The sequence below is a fragment of the Dipodomys merriami genome, unplaced genomic scaffold (genome assembly GCF_024711535.1).
Source record: "Dipodomys merriami isolate MVZ:Mamm:240054 unplaced genomic scaffold, mDipMer1.0.p SCAF_13, whole genome shotgun sequence".
NCBI classification, from domain to species: Eukaryota; Metazoa; Chordata; class Mammalia; order Rodentia; family Heteromyidae; genus Dipodomys; species Dipodomys merriami.
This window is the reverse complement of record NW_027202604.1, coordinates 410,619-423,406: the sequence shown is the minus strand read 5'-3', so window position 1 is coordinate 423,406 and position 12,788 is coordinate 410,619. Positions and strand designations below refer to the sequence as shown.

General features: G+C 47.1%; 1 protein-coding gene and 1 pseudogene across 1 annotated transcript; one reads left to right on the top strand and one right to left on the bottom strand.

The window, feature by feature from the left end:
* Positions 1 to 639: 639 nt before the first annotated feature.
* Positions 640 to 3,506, top strand: LOC138824508 (sperm motility kinase 4A-like). Its single transcript, XM_070018378.1, has 2 exons — positions 640 to 2,869; positions 3,325 to 3,506. Exon 1 carries the CDS (start codon positions 1,140 to 1,142, stop codon positions 2,853 to 2,855), a length of 1,716 nt encoding a protein of 571 aa, XP_069874479.1. The 5' UTR covers positions 640 to 1,139; the 3' UTR covers positions 2,856 to 2,869; positions 3,325 to 3,506.
* Positions 3,507 to 4,393: 887 nt separating this feature from the next.
* Positions 4,394 to 5,476, bottom strand: LOC138824591 (ferritin heavy chain pseudogene; annotated as a pseudogene).
* Positions 5,477 to 12,788: the final 7,312 nt, after the last annotated feature.

The following is a 12,788-nucleotide window of genomic DNA, read 5'->3' as shown; positions in this document are numbered from 1 at the left end:
AAGTGTGTTGTAAGCATATGGCTACTGTAAGGCCTGTAATCCTAGCTAAGCAGGAGGCTGGCATATGAGGATGCTAATGCAAAGGCAACATGGGCTGGAAAATTCCCAGAGACTATTATCTCCCATGAAGCACCAAGAAGATAGAACTGGGGCTGTGGCTCAGCTGATAGAGCACGAGCTTTGAGTATCAAAGCTCAGAGACAGGGGCTGGGAATGTGCTTAGTGGTAGAGTGCTTGCCTGGGTTCAATTCCTCAGTAACACAGAAAGAGAAAAAGCAGGAAGTAGGTCTGTGGCTCAAGTGGTAGAGTGCTAACCTTGAGCAAAAAGAAGTTCAGGACAGTGCCCAGGCCCAGAGTTCAAGGCCCAGGGCTGGCACTAAAATGAAAACAATAATGAAATCAATCAAAGTCAAAATGCTAAAGGACAGTGCCCAGGCCCTGACTGCAAGGCCAGTCCAGGCATGCTCATCTAAGAAGCGTCCTGAAGGCCAGGAACTGAGATGGGCACAGGGGGCGATGCCCACATGGGCAGAGACCCTTGGCAGCTCTGACATCACAGACACCTTCTTGAGGCCACAATAACCCTGGCTATATATACATCGCGTGCTGACTGGTGGACTCTTGTAGGTATTTGGCAGGGTGGAGTTCAGGTGTCTGGTGGTTGGTGAGTGATTGATTTTCGGGATTTGGTTTATTGATTTGGCTTTGATTTTCGGTGTTTGGATTTGGATTGCGATTCGGCTTTGACTCTCTCGGACTTGGTTTCTCTTTTGCCTCTTTTACATTTTCTTATCTTACTTCTTTCTTCCTTTTTCTTGACTTTTCCCTCTACTTTTCTTTTCTTTTTCTCACTTTTCTTCTTTTACTCTTCTCTTTCACTTTTCCTTTTTCTTTAATTGCTTTGTTTTTCACTAGATAGCATTTTAGCTAGCATTTTAGCATATTGTTCATTTATTATTCTTTCTATATTTACATTATATTGTTAGATAGATAGATAGGTAGTTAGGTAGTAGTTACATTTTATTATTCATTTATTATACTTATTCATATTTTACTTACATTATTATACATTTATATCTTTTATTTCATTGTTTGATTCTATTTTCTCCCTAGACAGCATCTCTAGGGTGCTGTGTAGGATGAATAGTGAGAGTAGAGAGGAGAGGTCCCGGCGGGGCCTTGAGGCCAGTTCCTCACACGAGGAGCTCCTCAGGGCTCACTACCGGGTGCTGAGAACCATCGGTGAAGGGAGCTTTGCCGCAGTCTATCTGGCAAAGCACTTGCCTACAGACAGCCTGGTCGCCGTGAAAACGATCACCAAGAAGAAGTGCCTCTCTGTTGACACAGAACTGGACATCTTAAAGTCTGTGGAGCACCCTAACATCATCAGACTCTACGAGGTGGTAGAGGCAGAGCAGCGGGTGAACTTGGTGATGGAGTACCTCGAGGGAGGAGACCTAGCAGACTATGTGTACAAGGTGGACAGACTGAGGGAGGGGGAGGCCAGGCTTCTGTTTAGGCAGATCGTGAGGGCGGTCAATTATTGCCACGACCATGGCATCATTCATCGGGACCTGAAGGCCGAAAACATCCTGCTGGACAGCCAGGGCACAGCTAAGCTCTGCGACTTTGGTCTCAGTATGCGGTTCCAGCCCCAGCAGGAGCTGGACGGGTGGTGCGGGACCATGGCTTATTGGCCCCCCGAAATGATTACGCAGCAGAAATACCAGGGTCCCAAGGTGGACGTCTGGAGTTTGGGGATACTACTCTACTTTATGGTCATGGGCGACGTCCCTTTTGATGACAGGTCCTGGCTCGTCCTAAAACAGCAAGTGTTAGCGGGCAGGTTTCAAATTCTAAAACAGTTTTCCACTGAACTGCGGGATATCTTAGGGTATCTGATGACACTTGACCCTCAAAAGAGACCTGCTGTGAGGCAAGTGTTGTGCCACCCTTGGTTAAAGGCAACACAGGCACGCTCACCACGCCCCAGCCAGAGTGCCCTGGCCCAGCCAGATCCGGCCATTCTAAACCTCATGGCCTATTTCCTGGGTTTTGACCCAGACCAGGTTGGGGCAGCCCTGTCTGCCTCCATGGCAACCTATAAAATTCTAAAGCAGCAGCAAGACCAGGGCCAAGACCTGACCGGCCTGGGGAGGCATGCACTGCCTGCGCCTCCGCCTTGCCCCTCCCCTGTATGCAGGACCGGCCAAGCTCTGCACTTGAAGCAAGCTAGTGCTCTCTTGGGCCACCGGGCTGTAGGCCTGCCTGCTGAGCAGCAGCAGGGGGGTGGTGGCAGGAAAGGCAGGAGATCCGTGTGCCTACCCTGCCTCCTTTGGAGACCCCATATTTCCAACACAGAGGGCAAGACTGTGAGCAGCAAGGCTGCCCTGGTACCAGCAGCTGCAGCAGCAGCAGCAGAGGCCGTGGCGGCAGCAGCTGCAGTAGCACTCCCCATAGCCAAACACAGTGAAATGGCCAGCTCGGCCCCGGAGCAGGAGAGGCAGGAGAGGCAGGCGGGCAGCAGACCCCACTCTCTTCCCCCTATATTATATAACTCCTGGGTCCAGTACAGAAAGAGGAGGAGGAAGGTCAGGTCTGTTGCCCCATGTCCAAAACCTTCTGATGCCAGCGGGAAGGACCAAGCTGGGGAGGAGGAGAGCAGCAAGCTGCCCCCAAGTCCTGCACCTGCCAAAACTTCCCTACCACCGGCTCAACCCACAACATCCACAACAAATGAGCAACTCAGGGGCTGGAGGCGCTGGAAGAAGAACATCGCCAGTTGCTTTCGGACCTTATGTTGCTGCTGCTGCAGCAGGCCTAAAGTGCTTCCTACACACAGTGATTCCTCCTGAGAGCCTGGAAAAAAGTAGGTGGCCACTGAGCTGTGCTCTGTGTTTTATCTATACTTCAAGGAAGTCCTTTTTTGGAGGGGGGAGGGGGCCAGGTCGTGGGGCCTGAACTCTGGGCCTGGGCGCTGTCCCTCAGCTCTTCAGCTCATGGCTAGCACTCTACCACCTGAGCCACAGCGCCACCTCCGGCTTTTTTTTTTCTTATGTGGTGCTGAGCAATCGAACCCAGGGCCTCCAGCATGCAAGGCAAATGGTCTACCACTGAGCCACCTTCCCAGGAAGTCCTTTTTTTTTTTTTTTTTTAGCTCATCCCCTCTGATCTATGGTTTCCTGGGTGAAAGGGAAGTGTGGAGATACAAACAGAAAAGGGGAGAGGGAGAGGGCGCTAAAGGGATAGACTTTCAGAAAGAGATTGTGACTTGTCAGGTGTTGTCCTGTACAATTCAGTCCTGAGTTCCCTTTCTTCCTTCAGCTCAAATGGAAAGGCTGAAAACACATCGCTGTGGTGCTCACCTGGAACACGTGCCATTCTGCCTGAACATGCCTGGAGACCACGGTTCCTTCCTCTGCTGCGACCTCCAACAAGCTCCACAGACTTCTTTAAGTTTTTCGTATTGGAAATGATACTTAATATTTTTTCTATATTAATTTGCTTCTCACCAAACTTATTAAATTGATTTTCTCAAAATTTGATCATATAGATTCTGAGTACTCTTCATTTCTGCATTGGGTACTGATGTTTGGTGGGAGTTCAAGAATGTGACAGTGAGGGGCTGGGAAGGTGGCTCAGTGGTAGAGCACTTGCCTTGCATGCATTAGGCCCTGGGTTCGATTCCTCAGCACCACATAAGCAAAAAGAAAAAAAAGCCAGAAGTGGCGCTGTGGCTCAAGTGGTAGAGTGCTAGCCTTGAGCTGAAGAGCTGAGGGATAGCGCCCAGGCCCAGGTCCACAACTGGACCGAAAAAAAAAAAAAGTGACAGTGACACTAATTTGTGGATCTTGTCTGTACTCCAAGCTATTCAGAGGCCAGAGGCTTTGGAGGATTGATGCTCAAAGAGAAACAGTACACACACAAGTCCTTTCTCCAATACTGCCCACACACAAGAGGGATTGAGGGAGGAACTCCAGCAGTACATGTTTGAACCTATTAACCACAGCTAACTGCAAGGTCCTGAGTTCTAAACACTAAGAAAAGGACAAGATGACTCCATGAGTAGCAACCAATTAACAGTGTATCTCAAAAAAGACCTGAGATGGTTTCAGATCAGAAATGAAGCCTTCAACTCTTCTCCTAGTTTAGGGGTGATATGTTCTCTTTGGGTTTTCTTTTGTACAAGTTCTAGAGCTGACATTCAGGGCCTGCATGCTCTCCTTGAGCTTTTTGTTTGTTTTATACCAAATCCCTTTATTTGACAAAATGGTACAAGTTGAAAGAACTTAGGAGGTTCTTGTAAAATGTACAGAAAAGGTAATAATCGCCAGCATGCATGCACTGCCTTTGTGACTGGAAGTCATGTATGGCTTGGGGGTCAGCTCAAGGCTTATCTCTCATCACTTTCTCCCAGAGGGAGCTTGTCAAAGAGACATTCTGCCATGCCAGATCAGGGGCTTCCTCCTGTGCAAGTTGTTGACATGGTCACCCAGTTCTTTGATGGACGTCACCTGCTCACTCAGGTAATGAGTCTCAATGAAGTCCCACAAGTGGGGTAATTTTTGTCAGTGTCCAGTTTGTGCAGTTCCAGCAGTGACTGACTCACACTCTTTCCCAGTGAGGTGCACACTCCATCAATTTCAGCCCGCTTTCCCTGACATCACACTCTGGTTTCTAGATATCCTACAGAAAGATGCGGCCACCTCTCTGGTTCTGCAGCTTCATCAGTTTCTCTGCATGTTCTCTCTCTCTCATGAGACTAGCAAAAAAGTACTTGGCAAAGCTCTTCAGAGCCACATCATCTCGGCCAAAGTCCCAAGACATGGGCAGGTAGACATAGGAGGGGTAGAGCTCCAGATGGATCTGGTGGTTGATGGTGGCCTCTGAGTCCTGGTAGCAGTTCAGGCACACCTGGCAGGAAACTGCAGTCCTCAGGGCAGCAGGTAAGAGAGATGGAGTCGCAATGGGTTAGCACTGGACTGACAACAGAGGCCTCAGGGCAGGTTGAGCACACGGTGAAGAGGTGGCACAAGGTTAGTGGCTTGGAGCAGGTGGCCAGAATTATGGTCCAGCACCTGGTTCCCCTCAAGCACTGTTGAAGCAGAAAACCCCAGCAGCTCTCAGCAGGGATCCTCTGGCCTCCTTGAGGGTTTTTTGGCTTTTTTCTCAAGGCTACTTCTCTACCATGCAAGCCATGGCTCCACTTCTGGCTTTACTGGTGTTTACTTCAAGAACTAATATCCTCAGATCTTAGCCTTCCTGACTTGCTAAAATGACAGGTGTAAGATACCAGCACTCAGCAATCTTTCTCTTTGTTGTTAGAAGGATAAAGAAACTTCTAGGTAGAGAAAACAGCTGTCCTAATTCGGCCTGGAAGTGTGCAATAGCTGGTAAACTCCAGTAACAGGAACAGAGACCTATGTATGCTCACAGCTCAGGCATGTTACTCACCTACATCCTTTCTGCTAACCATCTTTACAGAAGAGAGAACTCAAGAAAGTTCCAGAAATAAACAGTGCTAGGGTCAATCCACTACCTCATGACTGATAGGAGAACACATTACAGACAGGGTGCTGGTCACTCACACCTATAAATCCCACTACTTGGGATGCTAGAGTCTGAAGGTGGAGGTTCAAAGGCAGGCCAAGCAGAAAAGTTTGATACACTCATATCCGCATTTATTCTGCAGAAAGACCAGAGGTGGGGTTATGGCTCAAATGACTAGTGCTAGTCATGAGCCACTAAATCCAAGAGAAAGCACAAGACCCTAAGTTCAAGCCCAACTCCTGGCACAAACCAAAGGAAAATACTATGCCACAAAGCTGCTGCCTCAGCCCCCTTCTAAGTGTTTCCACCAAGGGTCTCAGAAAGTTGGTCAACATGGAGGAGCTATTTCCCCAAGAGACACACTCAGAGGATACAAGAGAAACTCTTCAGAAAGACAAAGAAGCTGATTGACTCCACTTCCAAAATACTTGAGCTGATTCAAAACTTTGGCAAAGTAGCAGGGTAGAAAAGCAATGGCTTTTCTGTATGCCAACAAGGAGAAGAGTTTGGATGACATCAGGAAAGCTACTCCTTTGGTAATGGCCCCACACAAAATAAAATTCCTAGGAGCTAACTAAGAAGTGAATGACCTCTACCATGAAAACTTTACAAATCTGAAAAAGGAAATCAGGACATGAACAACCTCCCATCCTACTGGATTGGGAGGATTAACATGGTGAAAATGGCAATACTTCCACAGGCTAGGTCCATATTTGATGTGATACCTATCAATAACCCAACCTAATTTTTCATGGAAATAGAAGAACTAGTCCAAGAAATCATATGGAACAATAAAAGACCCTGAATAGCATAAACAATCCTTAGCAGCAAGAACAGCGCTGGAGGAATACCAGTACCAAATTTCTAACTCTACTACAAAGCCATAGTAATCTGGCACAAGAACAGACATGAGGACCAATGGAATAGCCACGAAGACCCAGAAATGAGCATGTAGACCCACAGCCACCTAATCTTTGATAAGGGAGCCAAAAAATAGAATGTAAGAAAGACAGCCTCTCCAGTAAATGGTGCTGGCAAAATTGGTTAATCACCCTGCAGAAACCTAAACCTAGAACCTTATGTATCATACCCTACACCAGAATCAACTCCAAATGGATCCAAGCCCTCAATGTCAAAGCAGACACCCTGAAAACATTAGAGGAAGCAATAGGAGTAAGTGATCTGGAACCAAAAGCTTGCTCAGAGCATCCTCAGCAGTGCAATTTGGCTGGTAACAGGGTGGGGTGGGGGCCAATGGGAAATGTGGACCATTTTCTCTATGGGGCCCTTGGCCACGGTATGTCTTAGTGGTGAGTTCTGAGTACTTGGCCAAGATTTCTGTCAGCCGGGGGTGGGGGGTGGGGGGAGGAGTAGGGGGGCTCGGTCAATCCATGAAGGCCCAGGTGGCCTTACTATGGAAATACAGAAATCAGAAACCTGGGGCAGGACTTAATTAGCCAGTGTTGATGGGCAGCAGGTAGAGTGCTAGGTCAGGAGAAAGTTACCTTGGTGGTCCTCTGGCGACAGGAGTGTAGGACCTCAGGCTAGGTCCTGGGGAAGCTGGTCAGACCCCCCATTCAAAATGGAGGGGGGAGCAAATCCACAGGGAACCAGTCCAATGAAAGGACCCCTCACAGCCATCCCAGGGGACCACCCAGAGGCAAGCAGGCACAGGAGAAAGATTATCGTAAGATATATTAGAGGAGCCATATTTCTCCCCAGAGGGAGCACATGGCACCTCCCTATCCAGGTAGCAGGAAGATCTGGGGACAGGAAGTTAGGTGGGTGCTCCAGTGGGTCTGGGCAGAAAGAGGGAGTGGCCAACTGTAGGGCAGGACCTCCAGGGCAGGGTAGAGCTCAGGAATGGGTGGAGCTGAGGACCAAAGTGGAGTTGCTTTGGAGCTCCAAGTGGCAGAGTGCTAGCCTTGAGCTGGAGAACTGAGGGACAGTGCTCACACCCTGAGTTCAAGTCTAGCAACTGACTGAGGAGAATGACAAAGAGGCATTTATCCTAACATGGAGAAAGGTACTCCAGGGACCCCAGCAATGTTAGCACATCTGATGGCAAAAATGGTGTCAGATCCTGGAGTCATTTATGCTTGGACCTTCAAAAATTGATCAGAGCCAGGATGTCATGGGAAGATTGTCTGTAAGCATGCCTAATGCCCAAGTCTAACTGGGCAGGAACTTGTCAGTCATCTGTGATAGTGGGTAGTCAAAGCTAAGGTTGTAAAATGTGAGGGATAATTTTAGACCCAAACTCCTTGTATCTGTTCAAAGTCCTAATTGGCAGTGACTTGAGCTGACTCCAGTCACATAAATTCATTTGGTAAGGAAAAAGTTTGTAGAACTGAGATTATGTGCTAAATAGGCTACACTGCTGTAGCTCAAGAAAAGGTCTGTACATTTGTTAAAAGTTAAATGTTGTTGATAAGCCACTTTAAGCAGGCTGCCCAGAGGCAATGGGTGGTATTTAGACTGCCAATAAGTTTCAGTTTAAAAAATATCTATTGGGTTTTGTTATTACAAAACTCTGATAAGTAATTGTTAGTCAATTGTTAACAAGTTATAGGTCACCTCTATCTCTATTGATCTCCTTGTTGCTTTAATTGGAAATAAAAAGGGCTTTTGTGACAAAGACTCCTTTGTTCAATGCCATCCCAGGCACAATCTCTCTAAAACTCCATCTCCCAGCTAATCAGCAAAGAGCCAGACTGGAGGCATGGCTCAAAACTCTTACCTCTCAGTATCCAACCGAAGGCTAAAAGTGGTGTAAGTGGTGTGACTAAGTGGTAGAGCACTAGCCTGGAGCAAAAGTGTTCAAGGACAATGCCCAAGCCTTGAATCAAAACCCGATAGATACCAACTGGGACAAGCTATCCTAGCAATGGATGCTGAGGACCCTCCTTCCCCCCCCAACCCCCCCCCCCCACACAGCCAAGACAAAGTCAGTCCTGACAACAGAAAATCATGGAGAGGAGTAAGGGGACATACTATGCGACGGACCAGCTCGGCCGGAGCACTGGGACCGACGGGACAGGGATCTCGGGATAGGTGGGCAAAGGAGTCGGCGAAGTGACAAACAGACACAGACTCAAAAGAGTTGCATCTGAGTGTATCTTTATTGAGGAGAATTAACATTTTTATACAGTGTGTGATTGTGACATAGATTCTTTGTTTATTTAAGCACGTAATCAATTTTTTAAAGGCAAAGCATTGATGAATTACATGAAAATTAATGACTATCCCACCAACTGTTTAAGCTAAGTGGTGTGAAACAAGTCTAGCATATTGTTTAATAGAATACGTCATCTATTCAGCCTTTTTTATGTTTAATAATTAACAAACCTAAGACAGGGCTGTACTTACATTATACTCTTTTTGATTTTATCCAACTAATTTCTTTTTTTTTTTTTTTTTTTTTTTTTTGGGTCCGGTCGTGGGGCCTGAACTCTGGGCCTGGGCACTGTCCCTCAGCTCTTCAGCTTAAGGCCAGCGCTCTATCACTTGAGCCACAGCGCCACCTCCGGCTTTTTTTTTTCTTTTTGCTTATGTGGTGCTGAGGAATCGAACCCAGGGCCTCAGGCATGCAAGGCAAGCGCTCTACCACTGAGCCATCTTCCCAGCCCCTATCCAACTAATTTCATCTTTATAAGCTCCTGTATAAGGAAATGGTTCTTGGTTGGTTCAGGAAATATGTCACTAACTTTATATTTTGTGTGAAAACACCATCTATTCCCTATAATGTAAGTTGGACTAAACTTAATCATAACTGTTGGGAGAATCTTTATTTTTCTTTTTTTTTTGTCGGCCGTGGGGCTTGAACTCTGGGCCTGGGCACTGTCCCTCAGCTCTTCAGCTCAAGGCGAGCGCTCTACCACTTGAGCTACAGCACCACTTCCGGTTTTCTGGTGGTTTATTGGAGATCGGAGTCTCACGGTCTCTCCTGCCCGGGCTGGTTTTGAACCGTGATCCTCAGATCTCAGCCTCCTAAGTAGCTAGGATTACAGGCGTGAGCCACCAGCACCCGGCTTTATTTTTCTTTTATAATCAGAGGTCCCTTCTTTTTAGAACTCTCTAAACTACTGGGATAATTCTTTCTAACTTAGTTTAGTTCATTGATTTTGTCTGTTAGACATATCTAGAAATTTTAAGTCTTTATATTTACTATTCGTGAGCTGCAAAACCACTTGTGAAGTTGTAGGAGTATCTGGAGGCAACGTCACATCAGATGATAGATTGATTGGGGGATTGCCCACATTTAATCTTTGGCCTTAGTCTTTATTACTTAGAGAAGCCATCTCTATTGGACTGGAAAAATACAACATGCTCTGTTCACGGATCAATAGAAAAATAGCCAAAATGAGAATAAAGGCAACGAATGTACAGCCAAGAAGAATATAGTAAGAATAAAGGTAGAGGCTATAAAGGTGTAGCCAAGTGTATGGGAAGCCTTGAACCTACACCCCCTTCCTGGGGGTATGCTTCCTTGAAGCTCTTTGTCCAACACAATCTCACACGCAGACTCCGCAGAAGGTGGCGTGGCACCCACTGGCCACAGAAAGATGTCCACTCAGCTGGAAATACCAGGAACCACTGGAAGTGAAGAAACTTAAGTGTTTGACCTTGTTTCTCTGGCCAGAGACTATTCATTGACCTTGTAGTCCCTTATTCTGTTGTCGAGGTCAAATCAGAAGCCATCTATCCACCACAGGCAGCTTTATGGAAGTGCTCCGCCCACCTGCGCTGGCTTCTCTTTGCTGAACCTAGCTAAGGACTCCTTGCAGACACATCTTCATGGCTGCTTTGCCTGCTGTGATCTCTGCTCCTTTCCAAACACTTGCTTCGGCAGCTTCCTCTCCATTGTGCCTCTCAGACTGGGTTCCCATGGTGGTTGGATACTGAGCTGCTTGTTAGAGGAGGAAACAAGAGTTGTTGTATACAATGGCAGGCCTGAATTGGCCTGGAGGCAGGACAGAGCTCTCCCAGGTGGGACTTGTCAGGGCACGGGGCAGGCATCCTGCCACTGGGCCCTGGGTCACTGTGGTGAGCAGCAGTCACACTGGAACTTCTCTTTCTCAGAGAACAATGGGTTAAGTCTGACCAGATTGTCTTTTTTAGGGAATCCAGTTTTCCACCAACTCCTGGGGGATGCCTGAGTCTATGCCAGGCTCCACTCCTGTCCAAAACCTTTCATTCCAAAAGTTTCAACCAAGTGTATGTGGCGTGGCAATACTATTCTAAATGGATTCACTTTACACTCATCCTTTCAAAATTAATCAGAGCCAGGAGATAAGAAAAAGAGTTGCCTGTCCATCTAATGTCCATACCTGTCTACCTTCTAACTGGACAGAAAGTTACAGTCTTGCCTCTGTCACCTGCTATTTGTATTTATAGTAGTCTCTGACTGGTACTCCCAACTAGTCCATTATGCCTCCCCTACCCAGTTGCCCAAAAGACTGTAGACACCCCCTTCCTGCCTGGAGTCCAGTTATTCTTCCTTCCCTGTAATGGGCCACAACTGAGCTTATGCTCCAAATGGAACTTTCCTGGCCCACGGCCAGTGTATGTTCTCCTATGTCATTCATGTTAACTGACCTTGTCACTTTTGTCAGCTTTTTTGTCTAGCCTTTCCAAAAGTTTCTGTTAACAGAACAATCCCCCACCCAGGACATCACGTGGGAACAAGTCAAAGCCATCCCGTTACTACAGGCAACCAGAGACATCACTTGCACTGCTCTGCTTTGCTCAGCCTAGACTGGGACCCTAAAGACCCCAGCTCCAGGGACTCCTTGATGCCCCCAGGCCATCAGGAAGTACCCAAAAGGGCCCATGACACCTCTTGGCTCTGGAACTTTTAAATATCTCTGCTACCTCCTCCTCAGGTTAGTGTAATCCTAAAGTAGAAAAGGTCTTACTCCCCCACCAGGATGACTGGGAGTCAGGTACATGCTATGTTACCAATCCAAGACAAAAAAGACAATTTCAGGTCTTTGATAGCTCCTTCTGGGAATCAATCCCTCCCTGGCTTATTCCTCTCTTGGGCCACTAACAGCAATTTTTACTTTAAAACAATTTTGGCTTTTATTGTGTCTTGGAATTCAAATAACTATTGTCATGGAAAAAGGAGGACCTTTACCAACCAAACTGTCAAGCAGATGCTTCTTGGACGGTTCTGGCCAAACCACAAAGCAGGAACCCCTACTTTGCCCCTTTATAGCAGGAAGTAGCTATAGAAGAAACAACTTCCACCTATACCACCGGCCTGGTACCCCTATTTTTATTAAACAACAAAGTGGGAAAATGTTAGCCTTATGACCACCTTTGGGCCTCAGCTCCTCCCATACCTGAGCTCTGGAGTTCCTGCCCTGGAGTTCCTGCCCTACAGCTGGCCACTCCCTCTCTCCTCTCAGACCCACCTGAGCCCCCACTTAACTCACTTCCTGTCCCCAGACCCTCCTTCTACTTGGATAGGGACAGTGGCCATGTGCTTCCTCTGAGGGGAAATATGGTTCCTCCATTAAACCTTATAATCTTGCCCCTGTGCCTACTTGCCTCCTGTGGTTCCCTGGAATGGACATGTAGGATCCTTTCACAAGATTTTTGGTTTCTGTTTTTTGGGGTCCAGTCGTGGGCCTGAACTCTGGGGCTGGGCGCTGTCCCTCAGCTCTTCAGCTCAAGGCTAGTGCTCTACCACTTGAGCCACAAAGCCACTTCCGGCTTTCTTTTCAGCTTATGTGGTGCTGAGGAATTGAACTCAGGGCCTCATGCATGCAATGCAAGCGCTCTACCACTGAGCAACCTTCCCAGCACCTCACAAGATTTTTGGTTTTTGTTTTCTGGTGGTTCTGTGACTTGAACTCAGTGTTTAGGCACTGTCCCCACGCTTTTTCACTTAAGGCTCGATCTATACCAATTGAGTCACTGCTCCACTTCCATAATCTACGCAAGTCCTATATTTCAGAAGGGATTCTTGAAGGAAGTAATTTTTACAAGTGAGTCACACTCACACAACACTGGATGGAGACATAGACTCTGGTGTTAAATTGTTCCATGGACAGTAGCCATATGCAAGTTACTTAACCTCCTTGTGACACAGAGATGGTATAAAGGCTTAAGTAGTAGCCATAAGCACTTAGATGTGTGTCTGGTGCACTGCACAATCACCCATATTTATTAAGCACTTGTGATTACTGCTAAAACATTCCTTTATCCTTAGTTACACAATGGGGTTTCAA